General features: G+C 40.0%; 1 protein-coding gene across 2 annotated transcripts; it reads right to left on the bottom strand.

Moving 5' to 3' along the window:
- Positions 1–1,079: 1,079 nt before the first annotated feature.
- On the bottom strand, positions 1,080–14,020 carry RPP40 (ribonuclease P/MRP subunit p40). Of its 2 annotated transcripts, none has more exons than XM_051799093.1 (8): positions 13,809–14,020; positions 11,715–11,859; positions 10,399–10,467; positions 8,354–8,449; positions 7,081–7,206; positions 3,728–3,926; positions 2,665–2,799; positions 1,080–1,376 (listed from the first exon to the last, which is right to left on the bottom strand). In XM_051799093.1, the coding sequence occupies exons 1-8, from the start codon at positions 13,923–13,925 to the stop codon at positions 1,178–1,180; spliced, it is 1,086 nt and encodes a 361-aa protein (XP_051655053.1). In that variant the 5' UTR covers positions 13,926–14,020; the 3' UTR covers positions 1,080–1,177. The 2 variants fall into 2 exon arrangements, with proteins under 2 accessions (XP_051655053.1, XP_051655054.1); XM_051799094.1 differs by lacking the exon at positions 13,809–14,020 and adding an exon at positions 13,104–13,362.
- Positions 14,021–14,922: the final 902 nt, after the last annotated feature.

The following is a 14,922-nucleotide window of genomic DNA, read 5'->3' as shown; positions in this document are numbered from 1 at the left end:
ACTTGAGCAAAAGGGATTATGTTTAGTGGAGGTGTGTGACAAATACCACCAAGTCAATCATCCAGCATGATTCTCCACACTGAAAAGAGACAATAAACAGATAAAATAAAAATAAAGAGCTCATTTGATTCCCATAGTCTTTCTGCTTGATGGTTCCACTATAGCTGTGCCCTAAGTTCCAGTACCAACCTCTCACTCCACTCCATCAAGTGAACTTCAGTTTTAGCACTGAATTGGTACTTTAATGATAGGTACCCACTCCCTAAAACAAAAACCAAATCCCACCTTCCCAAACCACTGCCCAATTTTCATGGATTTCCACAGGAGTAACCTGGATTCTTTGTAGCTGTCTATGCTCTCAGCATCACTGCTTATTGTTAATGAAACTTGTTTCACACCAATTGCATTGTGTTAGGGCAGGTCCACAGCTTTCTTCCCAGAAAGGTGTCTGCAATAACATCACAGTGAGGTCTCAGCTACATGAGTTGCTACTTTTTCAAGTAGAGATCGGGTGGGGGTGGGGAGTGTGAGTGTGTCTGTGGAGGTCAATTAAGAAAGCAAGCAGCAGCCTTTTGCGTCACTGACAAAAATATACTTCTGATAACAAACTGTGATCTGCAAAGCCAGAGCAGGTTACTTTTTCCATGTTTAATGGGTGCTCCTTCCACTGTCACACGCTTTCTCCTCACCTTTATTCTCCTCCCCCCAAGCAAATTATGGAGAACATCTCTCCCTTTCTTTTTTATTTGCTAGCATGTAGGCTGAAATATCTTAAACAGGAATATGAAGTTTTTACAGATCTTTTAAATATGAAGCAATAAAACAGTAAATCCCAAAATGAGCTTTCCTTTCAAATATTTTAGCCGTCAATCTGTAAAACTAACTTTCAAACTCCAGATTCGCTCCTGAATAAAAGGACCACCTGCAGACAATTTCTGAGAACTTAATCTCTCAAAAACTTGACTTTTTCTTAGAGCTACAATTGGGAAATTTTTGAGAAGGCACTGTATGATGATGAAGAAACAAAAATCCATTCCTTCCATTGGCTACAAATAACAAAAACATACAAAGACTCCTAGTACTTAATCTGTTACATAACTACTTTGATAAAAAATATTTTATTAGGTTTCTATCAGTAACATGGGATTATTAGAAAACTGCTTCTGTAGATGTAGCTTTATGGAGGACAATCATCATGAGCTCCTACAGCCATCTGAAGCCAGTAGTCCAGATTCCTAAAAATTACAAAGTTGTACAAGTTCTCTCCTCCTTTGTGGAAACCATGTTCACTTTCTCTCCAGGAAACAGGGCTGTCTGCAAAGCCATGCACAGTTAAGGTCAGCCAGTAAGCCAGTTTTGGTTCACCAAAATAGCAACTGCAAGCAAGAAGACAAGATAATCAATAATTATAATGGAATAGACAGCACATTCAAATATACAGTATAAAGTAAAACAATCAAGGACACATTTTAGTGAAAATTTATTAACAGTTAAAAACCCCTCTTTAGTACTCAATAAATAAGCTCAAAAGAAAATATTCTATCAGGAAATGAAGGAAAATATGAGGAAATGAAGTAAGATTGACTCTTCATTATTCCTACCATACTTTTAGACATGGCAAACCTGCAAGTTATAGCAATTAGAAAAAGTTCCAAGTTGTGAAGTACCAGTTCTGAATTTCCTACAGCATGCACTGCTTTTCAGAAAATAGAACATTCAATGAGAACAATTGCTATCAGAGAAAAAAAGACATCAGAGGAAGAAACATGGTCAGGTTATGCTTGACACAAATCCTTTCACCACTAGAAAGGAAACAGATTATAAATAATCAGAGCCAGACATTATCCATTGCTCTTAAGTAGAGAATAAAAGCCAAGGAAATTTGTGTTCCAACCCTTGCCCAGGAAGGCTTTCTGCATAAGATTTGGAAATTGCTCAAAGAATAATGATCATATTCCAGCTAAAGCAAAAGCATTATTGTCACAAGTCAGTGCTACAATCAATAGCCACCAGGCGCTTCAAGCATTGTCTCACAGATGGAGCAAGGAGCTTCCAAAATTTACTGCCAGCAGCACTAGTATAGAATACAACAGATTCCACACACATTCATGACACACTAATATAAGGTACTTTGATATTGAATTAGAACTGCAGCTACCCCATTCATCATTATCCAGTGTCCTACATTACAGCACTTGATTAAAAAAACTCACTATAATCTATTGTAGTGGTGTAATAACCTTGAAGTACCTTGTGATACTCTTTTTGGCTTCATAAAGGGATTTCAATTATATTTTCCATCACTAGTTAAAAATACTAAATCAGACGTATTTGAGGGCATCTGATTTTCACAGATGGGAAATTTTAAAAATGTAGTAGCTCGGTACAGCCACAGTTTCTTGGAAATTCAGATGAAAAACAAAGTCATGACTAGAATACAGGGCAAGCACTTTCAAATTTGAAGTATCCAAAATTGTTTATTACTTTTTTTATACTGATGTTCAGCATAAAAAGCTCACTTCCTAATTAAAAAGAAAGTCTCCATTTTATATATTTTACTATTTATCTCCAACAGCACTACTGAAAATTATTTAAAAGTGATTTCAAAAATTAAAAAGTGTTAAAGTACAAATGTTTTAGTAATGTGTTCCTGTTAGCCCTTACCACAGCTGCTCCAATAACTGAATTATCTTCTCAGGAATTATAAAACCTGTGATTGTGCACAAGAAAGCTTTTTCCACCACTGTGTTGGGCTCGGGACAGCAGTAGGTTGATAAGAAGCTAGACGAATTGTTGTCTCTGGAAAAAAACCAAACAACAAAGCAACTAAAATAAATATACTTAAAATATTTTATAGGAAGTCTTAGTAATCAAAACTAGTATCAAACAAGTAGTCTCTGTATATCACTTAAACTATTGCCAAAGCAACTAAATACCAAGATATTTATACAAAAGATCTCACGGTCCTGTGCGTTAACCCTGGTAAAGCTCCCAAACACCACAGGGCTGCTTGCTCACTCTCTCCCCCCCAGTGCAATGGGGGAGAGAACTGAAAGGGTAAAAGGGAGAAAATGCATGGGTTGAGATAAAGACAATTGAATAAGTAAAGGAAAAGTTGCACGTGAAAGCCAAGCATGCTAAGGAATCAATTTACTCCTTCCCATCGGCAGGCACGATATGTAGCCATCTCCAGGAAAGCAGGGCTTCGTTGCGTCTAACCGTGACTCGGGAAGACACATGCTGTAACTCTGAACACTTCCCACTCTTCCTCCCCCCAGCTTTTATTGCCAAGCATGTCGCCATATGGTGTGGGATATCCCTCTGGTCAGCTGGGGTCTGCGGTGGTGGCTGTGTTCTCTCCCAGCCCTCTGCCCACCCCCAGCCTCCTCACTGGCAAGGCTGTACGAGAAACAGAAAAAGCCTTGACACTGTGTAAGCCCTGCTCAGCAATAGCTAAAACACCCCCGTGTTACCAACACTCTTGGTCACAAATCCAAAACACAGCACCACACCAGTTACTATGAGGAAAATTAACTCTATTCCAGCCCAAAACAGTACATATGGGCACCCCTAAAAACATTCAAGACTTACAACAAACATTTATCAGCATAATAGCCCCTCTACTTACAGAAATGTGCCTTAATTATTATTCAACTATTTCTCAAAATAAATTGTGCCTTTCCTTTCTTAAAATGTATTTAAAGATCAAAGAAATTCCGATACTTACAAGCTAACTTGATTCAAGACAGCACCCAGCCATTCAAAGAGTTCCTCTGTACTGCAGGACTCCTCCGGCTTTCCTTGTAGGTCATTACTTTGTAACACTGGACACTGCAAGTCCCTTAATGTGCTGAATGTTATTTTTGGCTTCAGGGCCTGTATTTGGTTTTTTGAGAAGTATGACATCAGTGTTGATCCCTCTGCACCTTAACAACACAGTACCATAAACAGCTGTTATGAAACTATGAATCAAAACAAGCACTGAATACATGAAACCTTTGTATATATATACAAAAAAATGCTGTGTAAAACTGCTTTCGTGCTGTTATCTTGCCCAAAATCATAGAATCTTCAGCTTCTTTATCTTCTCTGACATAAATATTAGTGGAAGATTCAGAACTCAGTATAGCTCAGTAAATTTACTATTTAACCAACGAGCATAAATTTTCCAACAGAAAATTCAAACAGAATCAACTGGGTAAGTAATAAAATTAACCTGTTAGAAAGAGGAACTCAAGGCTATTCCTGAAAAGGAACGCATGCAACAGAGCAGGAACATCATCCCAGAACACTGTTTTCCCTGAATAATGCAAAAGTGAGCAGGTGACTATAGGTTTAAGAAAAAATTTATCAATGATGCAAAGAGGAATTCTAAGATAGTCTGGGGCACAGAGACTGAAGAGAGAAGAAAGGGGAGAAGGTAGAGAAATCAGACCACGTCACAAATCTTTACTAGAAGAATAAAAAAACCCAAACAACAATGCTAAGTCTTCAAATGCAGTATGGCTGTAAAAGTTAAATGTACCTTGACGGACTTGTGGGAAAGTACCAGTAAGAGATCCAAACTAGCAGGTAAAATTCTAAAATCCTAACCTAAACTAAAAAACTAACATAAGCAGACATATTGTAAATTCAGAGATATTAACCACCTTGATTTTGACACAGTAAGGTAACTGACATGGAATCAATTCTCCTAAATTTCAAATTCCATTTCAAATATGGGTGCTATTTTCATAAAGTAACAATGGGTCTCTAGGAGAACAACGTTTGAATACCACAGAAAAGGCACGTATGAACAGAAGAAATTCAAGAACAGGATAGTTAACTGCAGAATACAATATCTAAGACTTGCTGTCAAAAGATATAAACTGCTTAAACTCCCTCAGCCATATTTATATCATCAAGGAGAATCATTTTGGGGAATAGAAAAAGGAAGATTAAGCTGATCCTTTTTAGTCATCCTTCAAAAAAAGGCTTTCCAAGTACCAAAGGGCACAGTGACAAAGACAGGCAGCCACCAAATTCTTGTTTTCATATAGATATATTTAAGACTGAAGTGTGCCAGAGCAGATGATCTTCCTTCAGCCTATACTTCCTATTGGAAATTGTTCGACTAACAGGTTCAAAGAACATAAAACATCACCCTAGAATTCATTGTAAAATATAAAAAATCATACATTTTAAATATCTGCTGCGTGTCGGAGCCTCAGCTATAGCCCTAACTTCAGGAGATTTCAAAGACTAAAGTCAAGACCCCAACTGAACAATTCCTCTAGCCTACAGCATAACTTTCCATGTCAATGACAACCAGGCACATCGTCAAAGCAGTTTGGAGGCCAGCGAATTTCATCCAATAAACATGTAAAACTGTCAAAGAAATCACAGCAATAGAAAACAGAAAAGATTGTTTTGCCTCTGTCATCAAAGACATGAGACACTCCATATTCCCTTTTTCTGTTCCTCTTGGTGCTGACACCACTATGTGGGAAAAAAGGGTATGAAAACAAAAAATCCTGCAGTGCTGGCCATAGCAAGAAACACCAGTTATCAGCAGAAAGGCTGAAAACAGAATGTTCACAGAGGACATGATTCTCTTGACAAAATACAGCCCTCTTTTACCCTTCCAGCAGAATCTACACCATGTCTCATGTCTGTTAATCAAAATCTATAAAAGTTTTATTTTTGTCAGTAGTAAGGAACTAATAGTCTTTCATGCATTATGAGTGCAAGATTCTTGCACAGAAAAGCATTGAGATTTAACTCCATACTCATGAAATGATTGACCTGACTTGTTTCGGAGATGTAAGAAAGTGAGGAAAAGAAATGCTGTTCTTCCTGAACACTGTTAACATGGGCAGCAACAAACACAAGAGACATATCTCTGCCCAGGGTCAATAAATCCAAGCATGAAGATATGCCACCTTTAGTTGGATTTCTGTCACCATTTACGGTTGCAACCACCTTCACTATGACTCTTTCTTGAAGACTACAAAGACATGAATTGCAAACCTTTAAACAATTTCTGTATGACAAACAAGGAAGGATCATTGTCATATGTTTAGTTCTTAAAAAGGGGGAGGCAAAACATGAAGGACTAAAGTGAAACATGGGACACTCCTAAAGGAGCTTGTAAGCAGCTTTCATTTCTCAGGTAAGTTAACTCTCAGACTTGAAGAGCCAGGAAAAATGTAAAGAGGAGATGGGAAAGCATTCTCAGGGACATTTCTGATATCTGTTCTTACTAGGGTGGAGACTCAAAGCAGAACAACACTAAAAGCTATACATCTATGATGAAGAAAAACATTTTTGACAGTACAGACACCTGCAGTTTTCATCATTTCTATGCAAATCCTACATATCCCTACATACAGCCTGTTCTGAGGCAATACAAACAACTGAGAACTTTGAAAAATGACCCTCAGAGGAAGAACAATACTTAAGTCCCAGAAGAAAAAATAATGTAATTAGAAAACAGTAGATAAACAAATACTAGAAGACGATTTGAAATAGTATAATTTCTTGTAACAATCTCTTACTCGGCTCCAACCTCAAACAAGTGCTTGAGAATAAAGTGATAAAGCAGCAGACTGTGTGTTTCAGTGCACATAGCACAGAAGTAGGGAATCTGTAATGTCCTATAACTCATGATGAAATCAAAGTTCCCCGTCTCAAGTATATGACCAGATATGTTACTTATGTGGACTAATAAAAAAACTCAAAAAATGTGTATTAATAATGATTATGTATGTCAGACATTTCTAAAGAAGAGGCAGCACCATCAAATAGGAAAATTTTGCCAGAAAGCCTGGGCAACATAAAGAAAAGGAAATGAAGTAACTAATATATCTCCTATGAATTACTGTTGTGTTCCTGAACACAACAGTGTTCTGTGTGTAGTAAATAACACCCTCCCCACAACAAATAAACAAAACAAACAAAAAATCCCACCCAAACACATTTTAATCTAACTTTTCCTTCCACTAAAAATGCATATGGACAATCACTAGAAAAGAACGGTAAACTAAAAATATTTGGACTTCACGTCAGTTACATCCTAGTTTTACATTTAGTTCTTATTACCTGTATTATACCAAGCCAGCAGGAAGTCAAATTCTAAAGGTTTCTTTTCTTTCAAGGCCCAGAGCACTCTGTTATGTTTCTTGCTCTCAGGGTGAAAGCCAGCATCGGTCAAGTCAATAGTGATAACTGCAGAAAATGTACAAAAGCAACTGCTACTCAACTAAAATAAATTTTATTATTAAATTAATTAAGAACTAGAAGAACACAAAGAAACCAAAGAATATCAAATACATCTTTACAAAGTATTTGGTTATGCAAATATGACTCCCCATTATGTACATAAATATTCAACTCCTGCTGTCCTTGTTTTGATATAATCTGGAACTGCCTTCCAGTGACTGGAGGGACAGATTCCTTTTGAAATGACACTGACAGAAGGCCTTAAAAATATCTTCGTAATTATGAAAGCTATTAGCAGTAAAAAAAAAAACAAGCTAGAATTTCTAACAATAAAAGCCATGTAGACAGCAATGACACTTTTTCAACAGGTTATTTTTTTATTAGGCGAACTGGTCCATGGCTAAATTACATACATTTTTCAAACAGAAATTTCGTGATACATTTTACTTCACAAACTGAATGGTAAAACCACGTCCCATTTTGCCAAAATACTTACTAGACATAACCAGTTTCCCCTTCTAAAGTTTTCATGTAACTACCTATCAAGTACTGCAAGTTCCAAAACATTTGAGATGGCATACTGTTCATGTTGGTTATTTATTTTTATTTAACAAAAATCACACTCAAGATGTCTCCCCTGCAGCTGTTAAAAAATTACAGCATTTTCCAAGTACTCGGTATATGGAGATTACCATTTTAAATGTATCAAACATAATACAATCCTCCCTTTCAAGCAAGCAGTCTTGGGTGAGGCTCTTCGCTGATTTTTTTTTTTTTTTGTACAGTGCACAAATTTTAAGCTCTACCTTAATCAGTTTAGTATTTTTCTATTTAAATCAGAAGGCATGGATACTATGCACAGTATACAAAAATACTTGAGTCCTACATCGCTCCAGTATAAACAACACAATAAAAACTCCGAAATTAAAAATTTTATAGAGTACTGAAAAGGTCACAAATTTGTTTCCTTATAGCTGCTTTATTATTTGGGAAAAAAGTAATTTTTCTTTTCAGACATTCCTTGTATTTGCACCTGGAAAAAGATGACCTAGACAATAACTAATTTCAATAAAAGGGAAGTTTCAACATTGCTGGTTCAACACCCTAATAAGGTGCTTCTGAAATAAGCACTGTTAATATAAACAATACTTACTATATCTCATTGCTTTTTTGCCAGAGTACCGAGAAGGGCGACCTTGCAGTCCAAGTTCCTCATAAGTATCCTTATCCACTGATAGAATTAGTTTTCCTATAAACGAAACAAACTTTAATAGAAATAATCTTCTACTTGGTTCCCTTTGAAGTCTTCAGAGAACCATATACCTTTTACAACGTTAGCTTTGGATCAATGGCATTACTAATGTCATGCGGACTCCTTATTTCCAGTTAAATGGATTACCAGATTAATCTTTAAAAAAAAAGTTATAACTCAATTACTGTTTTTTATCAAAAAGGTCTTATGAAGTAGAATAAGGAAAGTGTAATATTATTCCTGACACAGTCCTAGCTTTTTTGTTGTACTACTTAGTTCATTGCCTCAATCTTTCCTCCACTTGTTCCCCAGCACTTGCTGTGTCAATAGCTGAGCGCTACATTACACAAGGGCCAGATTTAGTGAACATACATGCACTGCTCAACTAAATAAATGAAAGTAGTTCTTCAACCTCCAGCAGGGCTACTCACATTGAATAAATTATACCTGTCAGTGATGAGCAACTATGTGCTGGAACAAGTCCACTCCTATGTTCATAAACCAAATCTGGCAGCTGCTGCTTGGTACAGAATTTCACACAACAGCTCTCTGCTACAGTCTTTGGGTTCTACTGTACAAGTAAGGGTATAGCACAGAATACAAACAAATCAGGTTGTCGCTGAAGAGTTCACATAGTGACATCACCAGGAACTGTAACACTGTCTCTGCATTAATTGTGCATACCTTGTAATAACTCTATCAAACAAACTCAACACCACTATCAAGTATCCATTTTGCTAGGACTGGGTTAACAGACACATAAAAGAATTCTTCTGAAGAATCTGAATTACTTATGCCCTCATGGGCACCTGTCATATTACAGTGACTTAGGCTAGAGGGCTGACAGACCAACTTGTATTTCTGTAATATCTGAAATACTGTTAAACAGAAATAAGACAATGTATTTGAAGCCCAAAATAGCTTCGTTTTCTCTGCATGTAAAATTCTACCTTAGATGTGTGATGTTTTATCATGTTTTGTCATAAAATGTGATACAACTGAAACAGACTTTTAACGGGTTACATAATTCTTAAGGAATCACAGAACCATCGTAGAATGATTTGGGTTGGAAGGCACCTTAAAGATCATCCAGTTCCAAGTCCCTGCCATGGGCAGGGACACCTTCCACTAGACCAGGTTGCTCAAAGACACATCCAGCCTGGCCTTGAACACTTCCAGGGATGGGGCAGCCACAACTTCTCTTGGCAACCCATTTCAGTGTCTCACCACCCTCGCAGTAAAGAGTTTCTTCCTAATATCTAATCTAAACCTACTCTCAGTTTGAAGCCATTCTCCCTTGTCCTCTCTCTACATGCCCTTCTAAAAATTTCCTCTCTGGCTCTCTTGCAGGCTCCCTTTAGGTACTGGAAGGTGCTCTAAGGTCTCTCCAGAGCCTTCCCTCTCCAGGGTGAACAACCCCAACTCTCTCATCCTGTCCTCATGGGAGATCATCTTCATGGCCCTCCTCTGGACTCACTCCAGCAGGTCCATATCTTTCCTGTGCTGGGAACCCCACAGTTGGATGAAGTACCCAAGGTGGGGTCTTCAAGAATAAACACCTAATATTTTAAAAGTGCTCCTAAGCAGTGCTGATGACTTTCTGTTTTGGCACAAATTCTGTCTTAAAGATCAGTAGTAAACAAGAACTTGGAATGCAACGTTTTCACAAAAATAATCCTCTGTAGCAATTCAATTATGATTGAAGCATTGACAATTTGACTATACGTAAGCAAAGCTGCTTTTAAATTTCCTTTTTATTAAATAACTTAACCACATGAATGAAGAACAAAATTAAAATTAATATTTTTCCAATTAAAACTCATTTCTAATAAAGTTAGCAAGTACAGTAAGCCTTATTTTTCAGTTTACATCAACCCAAATAAAAAGAAAAAACCCAACAGACCGCAATTGATACATATTACCAAAAACAAAACAGACCTCCATACCATTTGGTAGCAGAGCTGCAGTATTATCTTGATCAATTTTTGTATTATAGGTAAGGGCGTAGCATGAACCTTTAACAGCAAAGCAGAAAACCATGAGATTACACAGTTTTTAAAGACAGACATGACAATATAAGCAATTCACCCCAAGATAACCAAACATTGCAAATACCATTTGAATCACTCTAAACCCTTGTGTTTTCATCAAGTAACTTTCTTCCATCTTCTCAAGAAAAAAAAGCATTGTTATTATTTTTATAAGCCTTGGACTGGCAACATTTTAAAGGACCTATAATATGGAGAACATTAACAATATGCACCAATATGAAAATACTTCCTTTCGTTTCACCTGTGACTCTCCCCGCTCAGCGTACAGAAAACCCATTTTTTTTCCAGATACATTCCTATTATCAGATCACACAAAGACAAGAGGGAAGACACATTACTAAATATATTTTGTAGCATTATCTAACTAAATAGTTTTTGATTTTAAAATAGAAGTGTCAGATTCTGGGAACTCTGCACACAAATGTCATATTGCTTCCAGAAAACTACTGGCATAAAAGAACAATAATGAGATTAAAGGAAGTAAGAAAAGAGTCCTGCATTTAGCAAGTAATGGATCTCTTGTTCTCCTATTTCATCTGCATGTTCTCTGTTCTCCTCTCTTTTCCCTGTAAAGTTTTTTTGTTTCTCCCTGGCTATCAGCTGAAGGTTACAATAGGTATCATAAACCAAAGAAGTGGGCCCTGCAAGATGAAAACAATGTAGTCTGAGTATACAACAGCAAGTTGGCTGGGCAGAGGCTGTATCTTTCTTCATATCCTCTTTACTCCTCCTGTGTAAGGATGAGCTGCTGCAGCTCCATTAGCACAAAACAAAAAGAAATAAGGGAGCATATTTTTTCTCTTGCCTGCTGTGTAACACAGCTAGCACAGCTCTTTGCTGAAGTATGAAGGAATGAGAATGGGAGAAGGGAGCCGATTTCTACAGGAATCTGCATAAAGATAAGTTGTGGAAGAAAAAGGTGTGAGGACACATGGAAGCCCTCTTGATATCTGGCTTGCAGAATTAAGACAGAATAGGGAGAAATTAATAAGCAACATTCATAGGAGTTTTGGACCCAGTGGGTGTAAACAAATGCTGACATACCACAAAGCAGAAAAAGCAAATAAAGAAATTCATGCAGAATTTGCTTAGTACTTTTCCTTCCCTTCCTTTAAAATATTTTTCAGAATAAAAAATAATAAATGGATTTTGCTGTGCTATGAAAAAAATACACTATTACTGCGTCTGTCATGTTCTGATTTCCTCCTTACCTTTCTTCACGAAAGCATCAATGAATTCATGAGCGACCAATTCATGAATGGATAAATTCCTCACCAGGTAGTACTCTCCAATATCTGCAATTGTGCTTTTCAGCACTTCAGGTAGCAGGGCACATTCCGGGATCAAAAAAGATACCTATTAGGAACATATTTGTAATGTAAATCCTATGTAAAAATCTGTTCTGGAAAAAAATCCAAACAAATAAAAAACAAGGAATAAAAAAAAAACCACCCTCAACTTTTCAGACATCAGTATATTATACCAAAATGAGGAAAAAGGTAATATGAGGTGATTGTCTTCAAAATGTATCCATTTGCGTAAAGTCTCAAGGTACACCCAATACATTATTTGGGTTTTTTTCTTGCATTTTATATGCTACACAACAGTATTTTACGTGTTATGTAAAGACATGACTGTACACAGCATGAGTTAACAGAAGATCTCGTTTCACATCATTATACATTTAGCTTAATGTCACACTGGAACACTTCCTTCAGCCCTTGCTGCCCCATTTGTTGAAGCAGTTGTAACTAAATAGGTAGGCTAAGCATTTATGTAATCTTAGTGGAAAAGCAAAGACCAAAGCAGAATTAGTTTTGAATCAATACATTCTCCTCTGTAGAATACTTTAGAGGCCAGAAGAGCAAACACACCACCAGAACAAGGCTTACAATTTTCAAATAAAAGTCACGAGACATAGAGTAAGGCTACACCTTCTGTAGCAGCCTTCTAATTTAACATAGGAAACTGATTTTCAACAGGGATCAGCACCCAGCTTTTCTTAATAAACTCAGTATTCAGTCCTTTGGTCCAATTGCCTATCTTCAATTTACTTTTGGCTTAAAACCTTTCTGGTACGTGTTCCATACTCAAAAGAACCCTTCAGTCCAGCAGATCAGAGAAAATAAGGTTATTACATGGGCAAGTATGAAGCTTCCAAAGCAGTATAAAGGTCTTTCCCCTTGCTGCTCCCTCCATCCCTCAATAAACTTCTTTCCCAAAGCTCTTCGAGAACAGGTACATACCTCCCTTGGCATGGATGTAGAAGAGAAGCAGGGCTTCTGACAGATAGGCTACCTGCCACACCAGCAGAAAGCTTTCTAATTAGCTGCTAAGAAACATTACTAAGGAATTTTAGGAGGAATTTTTTCACAGAAAGGGTTATTAGACATTGGAATGGGCCACCCAGGGAGGTCACAAAGTCACCATCACCTGAGGCGTTTAAGGAAAGACTGGAGTGAGTGCAGTGGTCTAATTGACATGGTGGTGTTAGGCCATAAACACATACAATAAAGGACTCTGATGATCTGAGAGGTCTTTTCCAACCTAACTGATTCTGTGATTCTTTGAAACCGCAAGAGGGTCTGACTGGAACTTACAACAGTCAAAGACACGAGAGCAAGCTGCCAAAATTGGACTTCCCAACATTGAGGTGTCCAAAACAATGGAGCAGTTGACCATTGCATCACATGACGCTTTGGCAGAAGGAAGGACAAAATGCGAGAGGGCTTTCAGGTTGCCACCTGCAGCCAGGCTTCAGCCAAGGCCTCCCTCTCTGCTGAGGGAGCCCCTCAGCCCCTCCCTGCTTGGACTGGGAGTCTGTGGGTGCCGCTCCCCGTGGGACTTGCTGGGTACCGCTGACAAAGCGCTATTACTTCTTCCACTGGCTCATCCTCTTCTCCTCCTTCTATAGGTCGGACTCGATGACCTTAGAGATCTTTTCCAACCTAATTGATTCTGCGATTCCTCGCGCCAGCGCCGTCTTCCACTCTTTGAGGCGCTGCGCGAGACCACAAACCCAGCGGGGGCTAATTTCTCCCCTTTCCCCCCAAAAAAAGAGGCACGCGGGCCACTTCTGGCACGGACCGAGGGACCCTCCAAAACACGCAGCCTGGCGCGAGTGAAGCACCAGCGACGCGCCCCTGGGAGCGGCTGGCCGGCAGAACCGCCAGAGGGGAGAGGGGATCCCTCAGCCCCGCCGAGGCGGCCCGGGAGCGCCCGGCAGCTCCTTTCCCCGGCTCCCTCCCTCAGGATGCTCAGGACCGCCCCGCCCCGCCGGGCTCGCGCCATCCCGCGCCACTCACGCGGCAGCTGTAGGCGTGGTCCCGCACGTGCGCCGCGTGCCGCGAGCGCGGGTCCCGCGCGTGGCCCTTCTCGCACACCAGCAGGTGCCGCGGCGCCCGCGCGAGCTGTGCCGGCATCTTCCCAAATCCTGCCGCTCCTTCTTCCTCCCCCCCACTCCTCCTCCTCCTCTGCCGACCGGCAGCGGCCGGGCGCCTGCAGGAGGGCGGGGAAGGGGCCGTGCCGTGAGGTCACGTCCGCCGGCTGCGGCGGCGCAGCTGCTTCCGCCGTGGAGCCCGCGGGCTGTGGGCACCCTGCCCGTGCCTTCCCTCCGCGTGTGGGCGATCGGGGCTCTCGGTCCCCGCGGGGCCCGAACAGCCCCGGCACCGGTCGGGCAGCGACACCCGCACGGCTGCATGTGCAGCCGCGGTAGTGAGCGATGGTTAAAGCATGTGCGTGTCTGCGCCCAGAGAGAGCTCACGGGAGCTGGAGGGGAACAGCCTACGGGGGCATGCAGTGACAGGACAAGGGGGAACGGCTTCAAACTGAGAGAGAGTAGGTTTACATTAGGTATAAAGAAAAAATTCTTTACTGTGAGACTGTTGAGGCATTGGAACAGGTTGCTCAGAAAAGCTGGGGATGCCCCATCCCTAGAGGTGTTCAAGGCCGGGGTGGATGGAGCTCTGAGTAACCTGGTGTAGTGAAGGGTGTCCCTGCCGACGGCAGGAGGGTTGGAACTGTATAATCTTTGAGGTTCCTTGCAACCAAACCATTCCGTGACTCACAAGTTGCTCTGCAGGTATTGAGGGGCAGTGTTGAAAGGGCCTCAGGTTTCCTGAAAGTCTGCTCAGTTAAGCAAATATTGCACAAGGGCCATGAGATAGGGCCCTGCCTCCCATGTGTTGTCTCACTGCCCCTTCTGCACATTGTATATTTTATACAAAGAATGCACAAGAATTTCTTCTCTGCCTTTCTGCAGTATTTCTTCTCCGGATCCCCAACCTTCATGGCTCCTGATTTAAAGTGGTACCAAGCAATTTTCTTGGTAGTTGCTGTTTCTGTACACTGTATGAGGCTGTATGTAACTTTACCTTAAACACCACTCAAGTCTGTTCACCAAAAGTCCATCGAGCTGGC

This window comes from Manacus candei, unplaced genomic scaffold, assembly GCF_025592945.1.
Source record: "Manacus candei isolate 608988 ecotype Guabito, Panama unplaced genomic scaffold, ASM2559294v1 h1tg000049l, whole genome shotgun sequence".
NCBI classification, from domain to species: domain Eukaryota; kingdom Metazoa; phylum Chordata; class Aves; order Passeriformes; family Pipridae; genus Manacus; species Manacus candei.
Note: the sequence above shows the minus strand (reverse complement) of the source record. Positions and strands in the feature narration are given on the sequence as shown.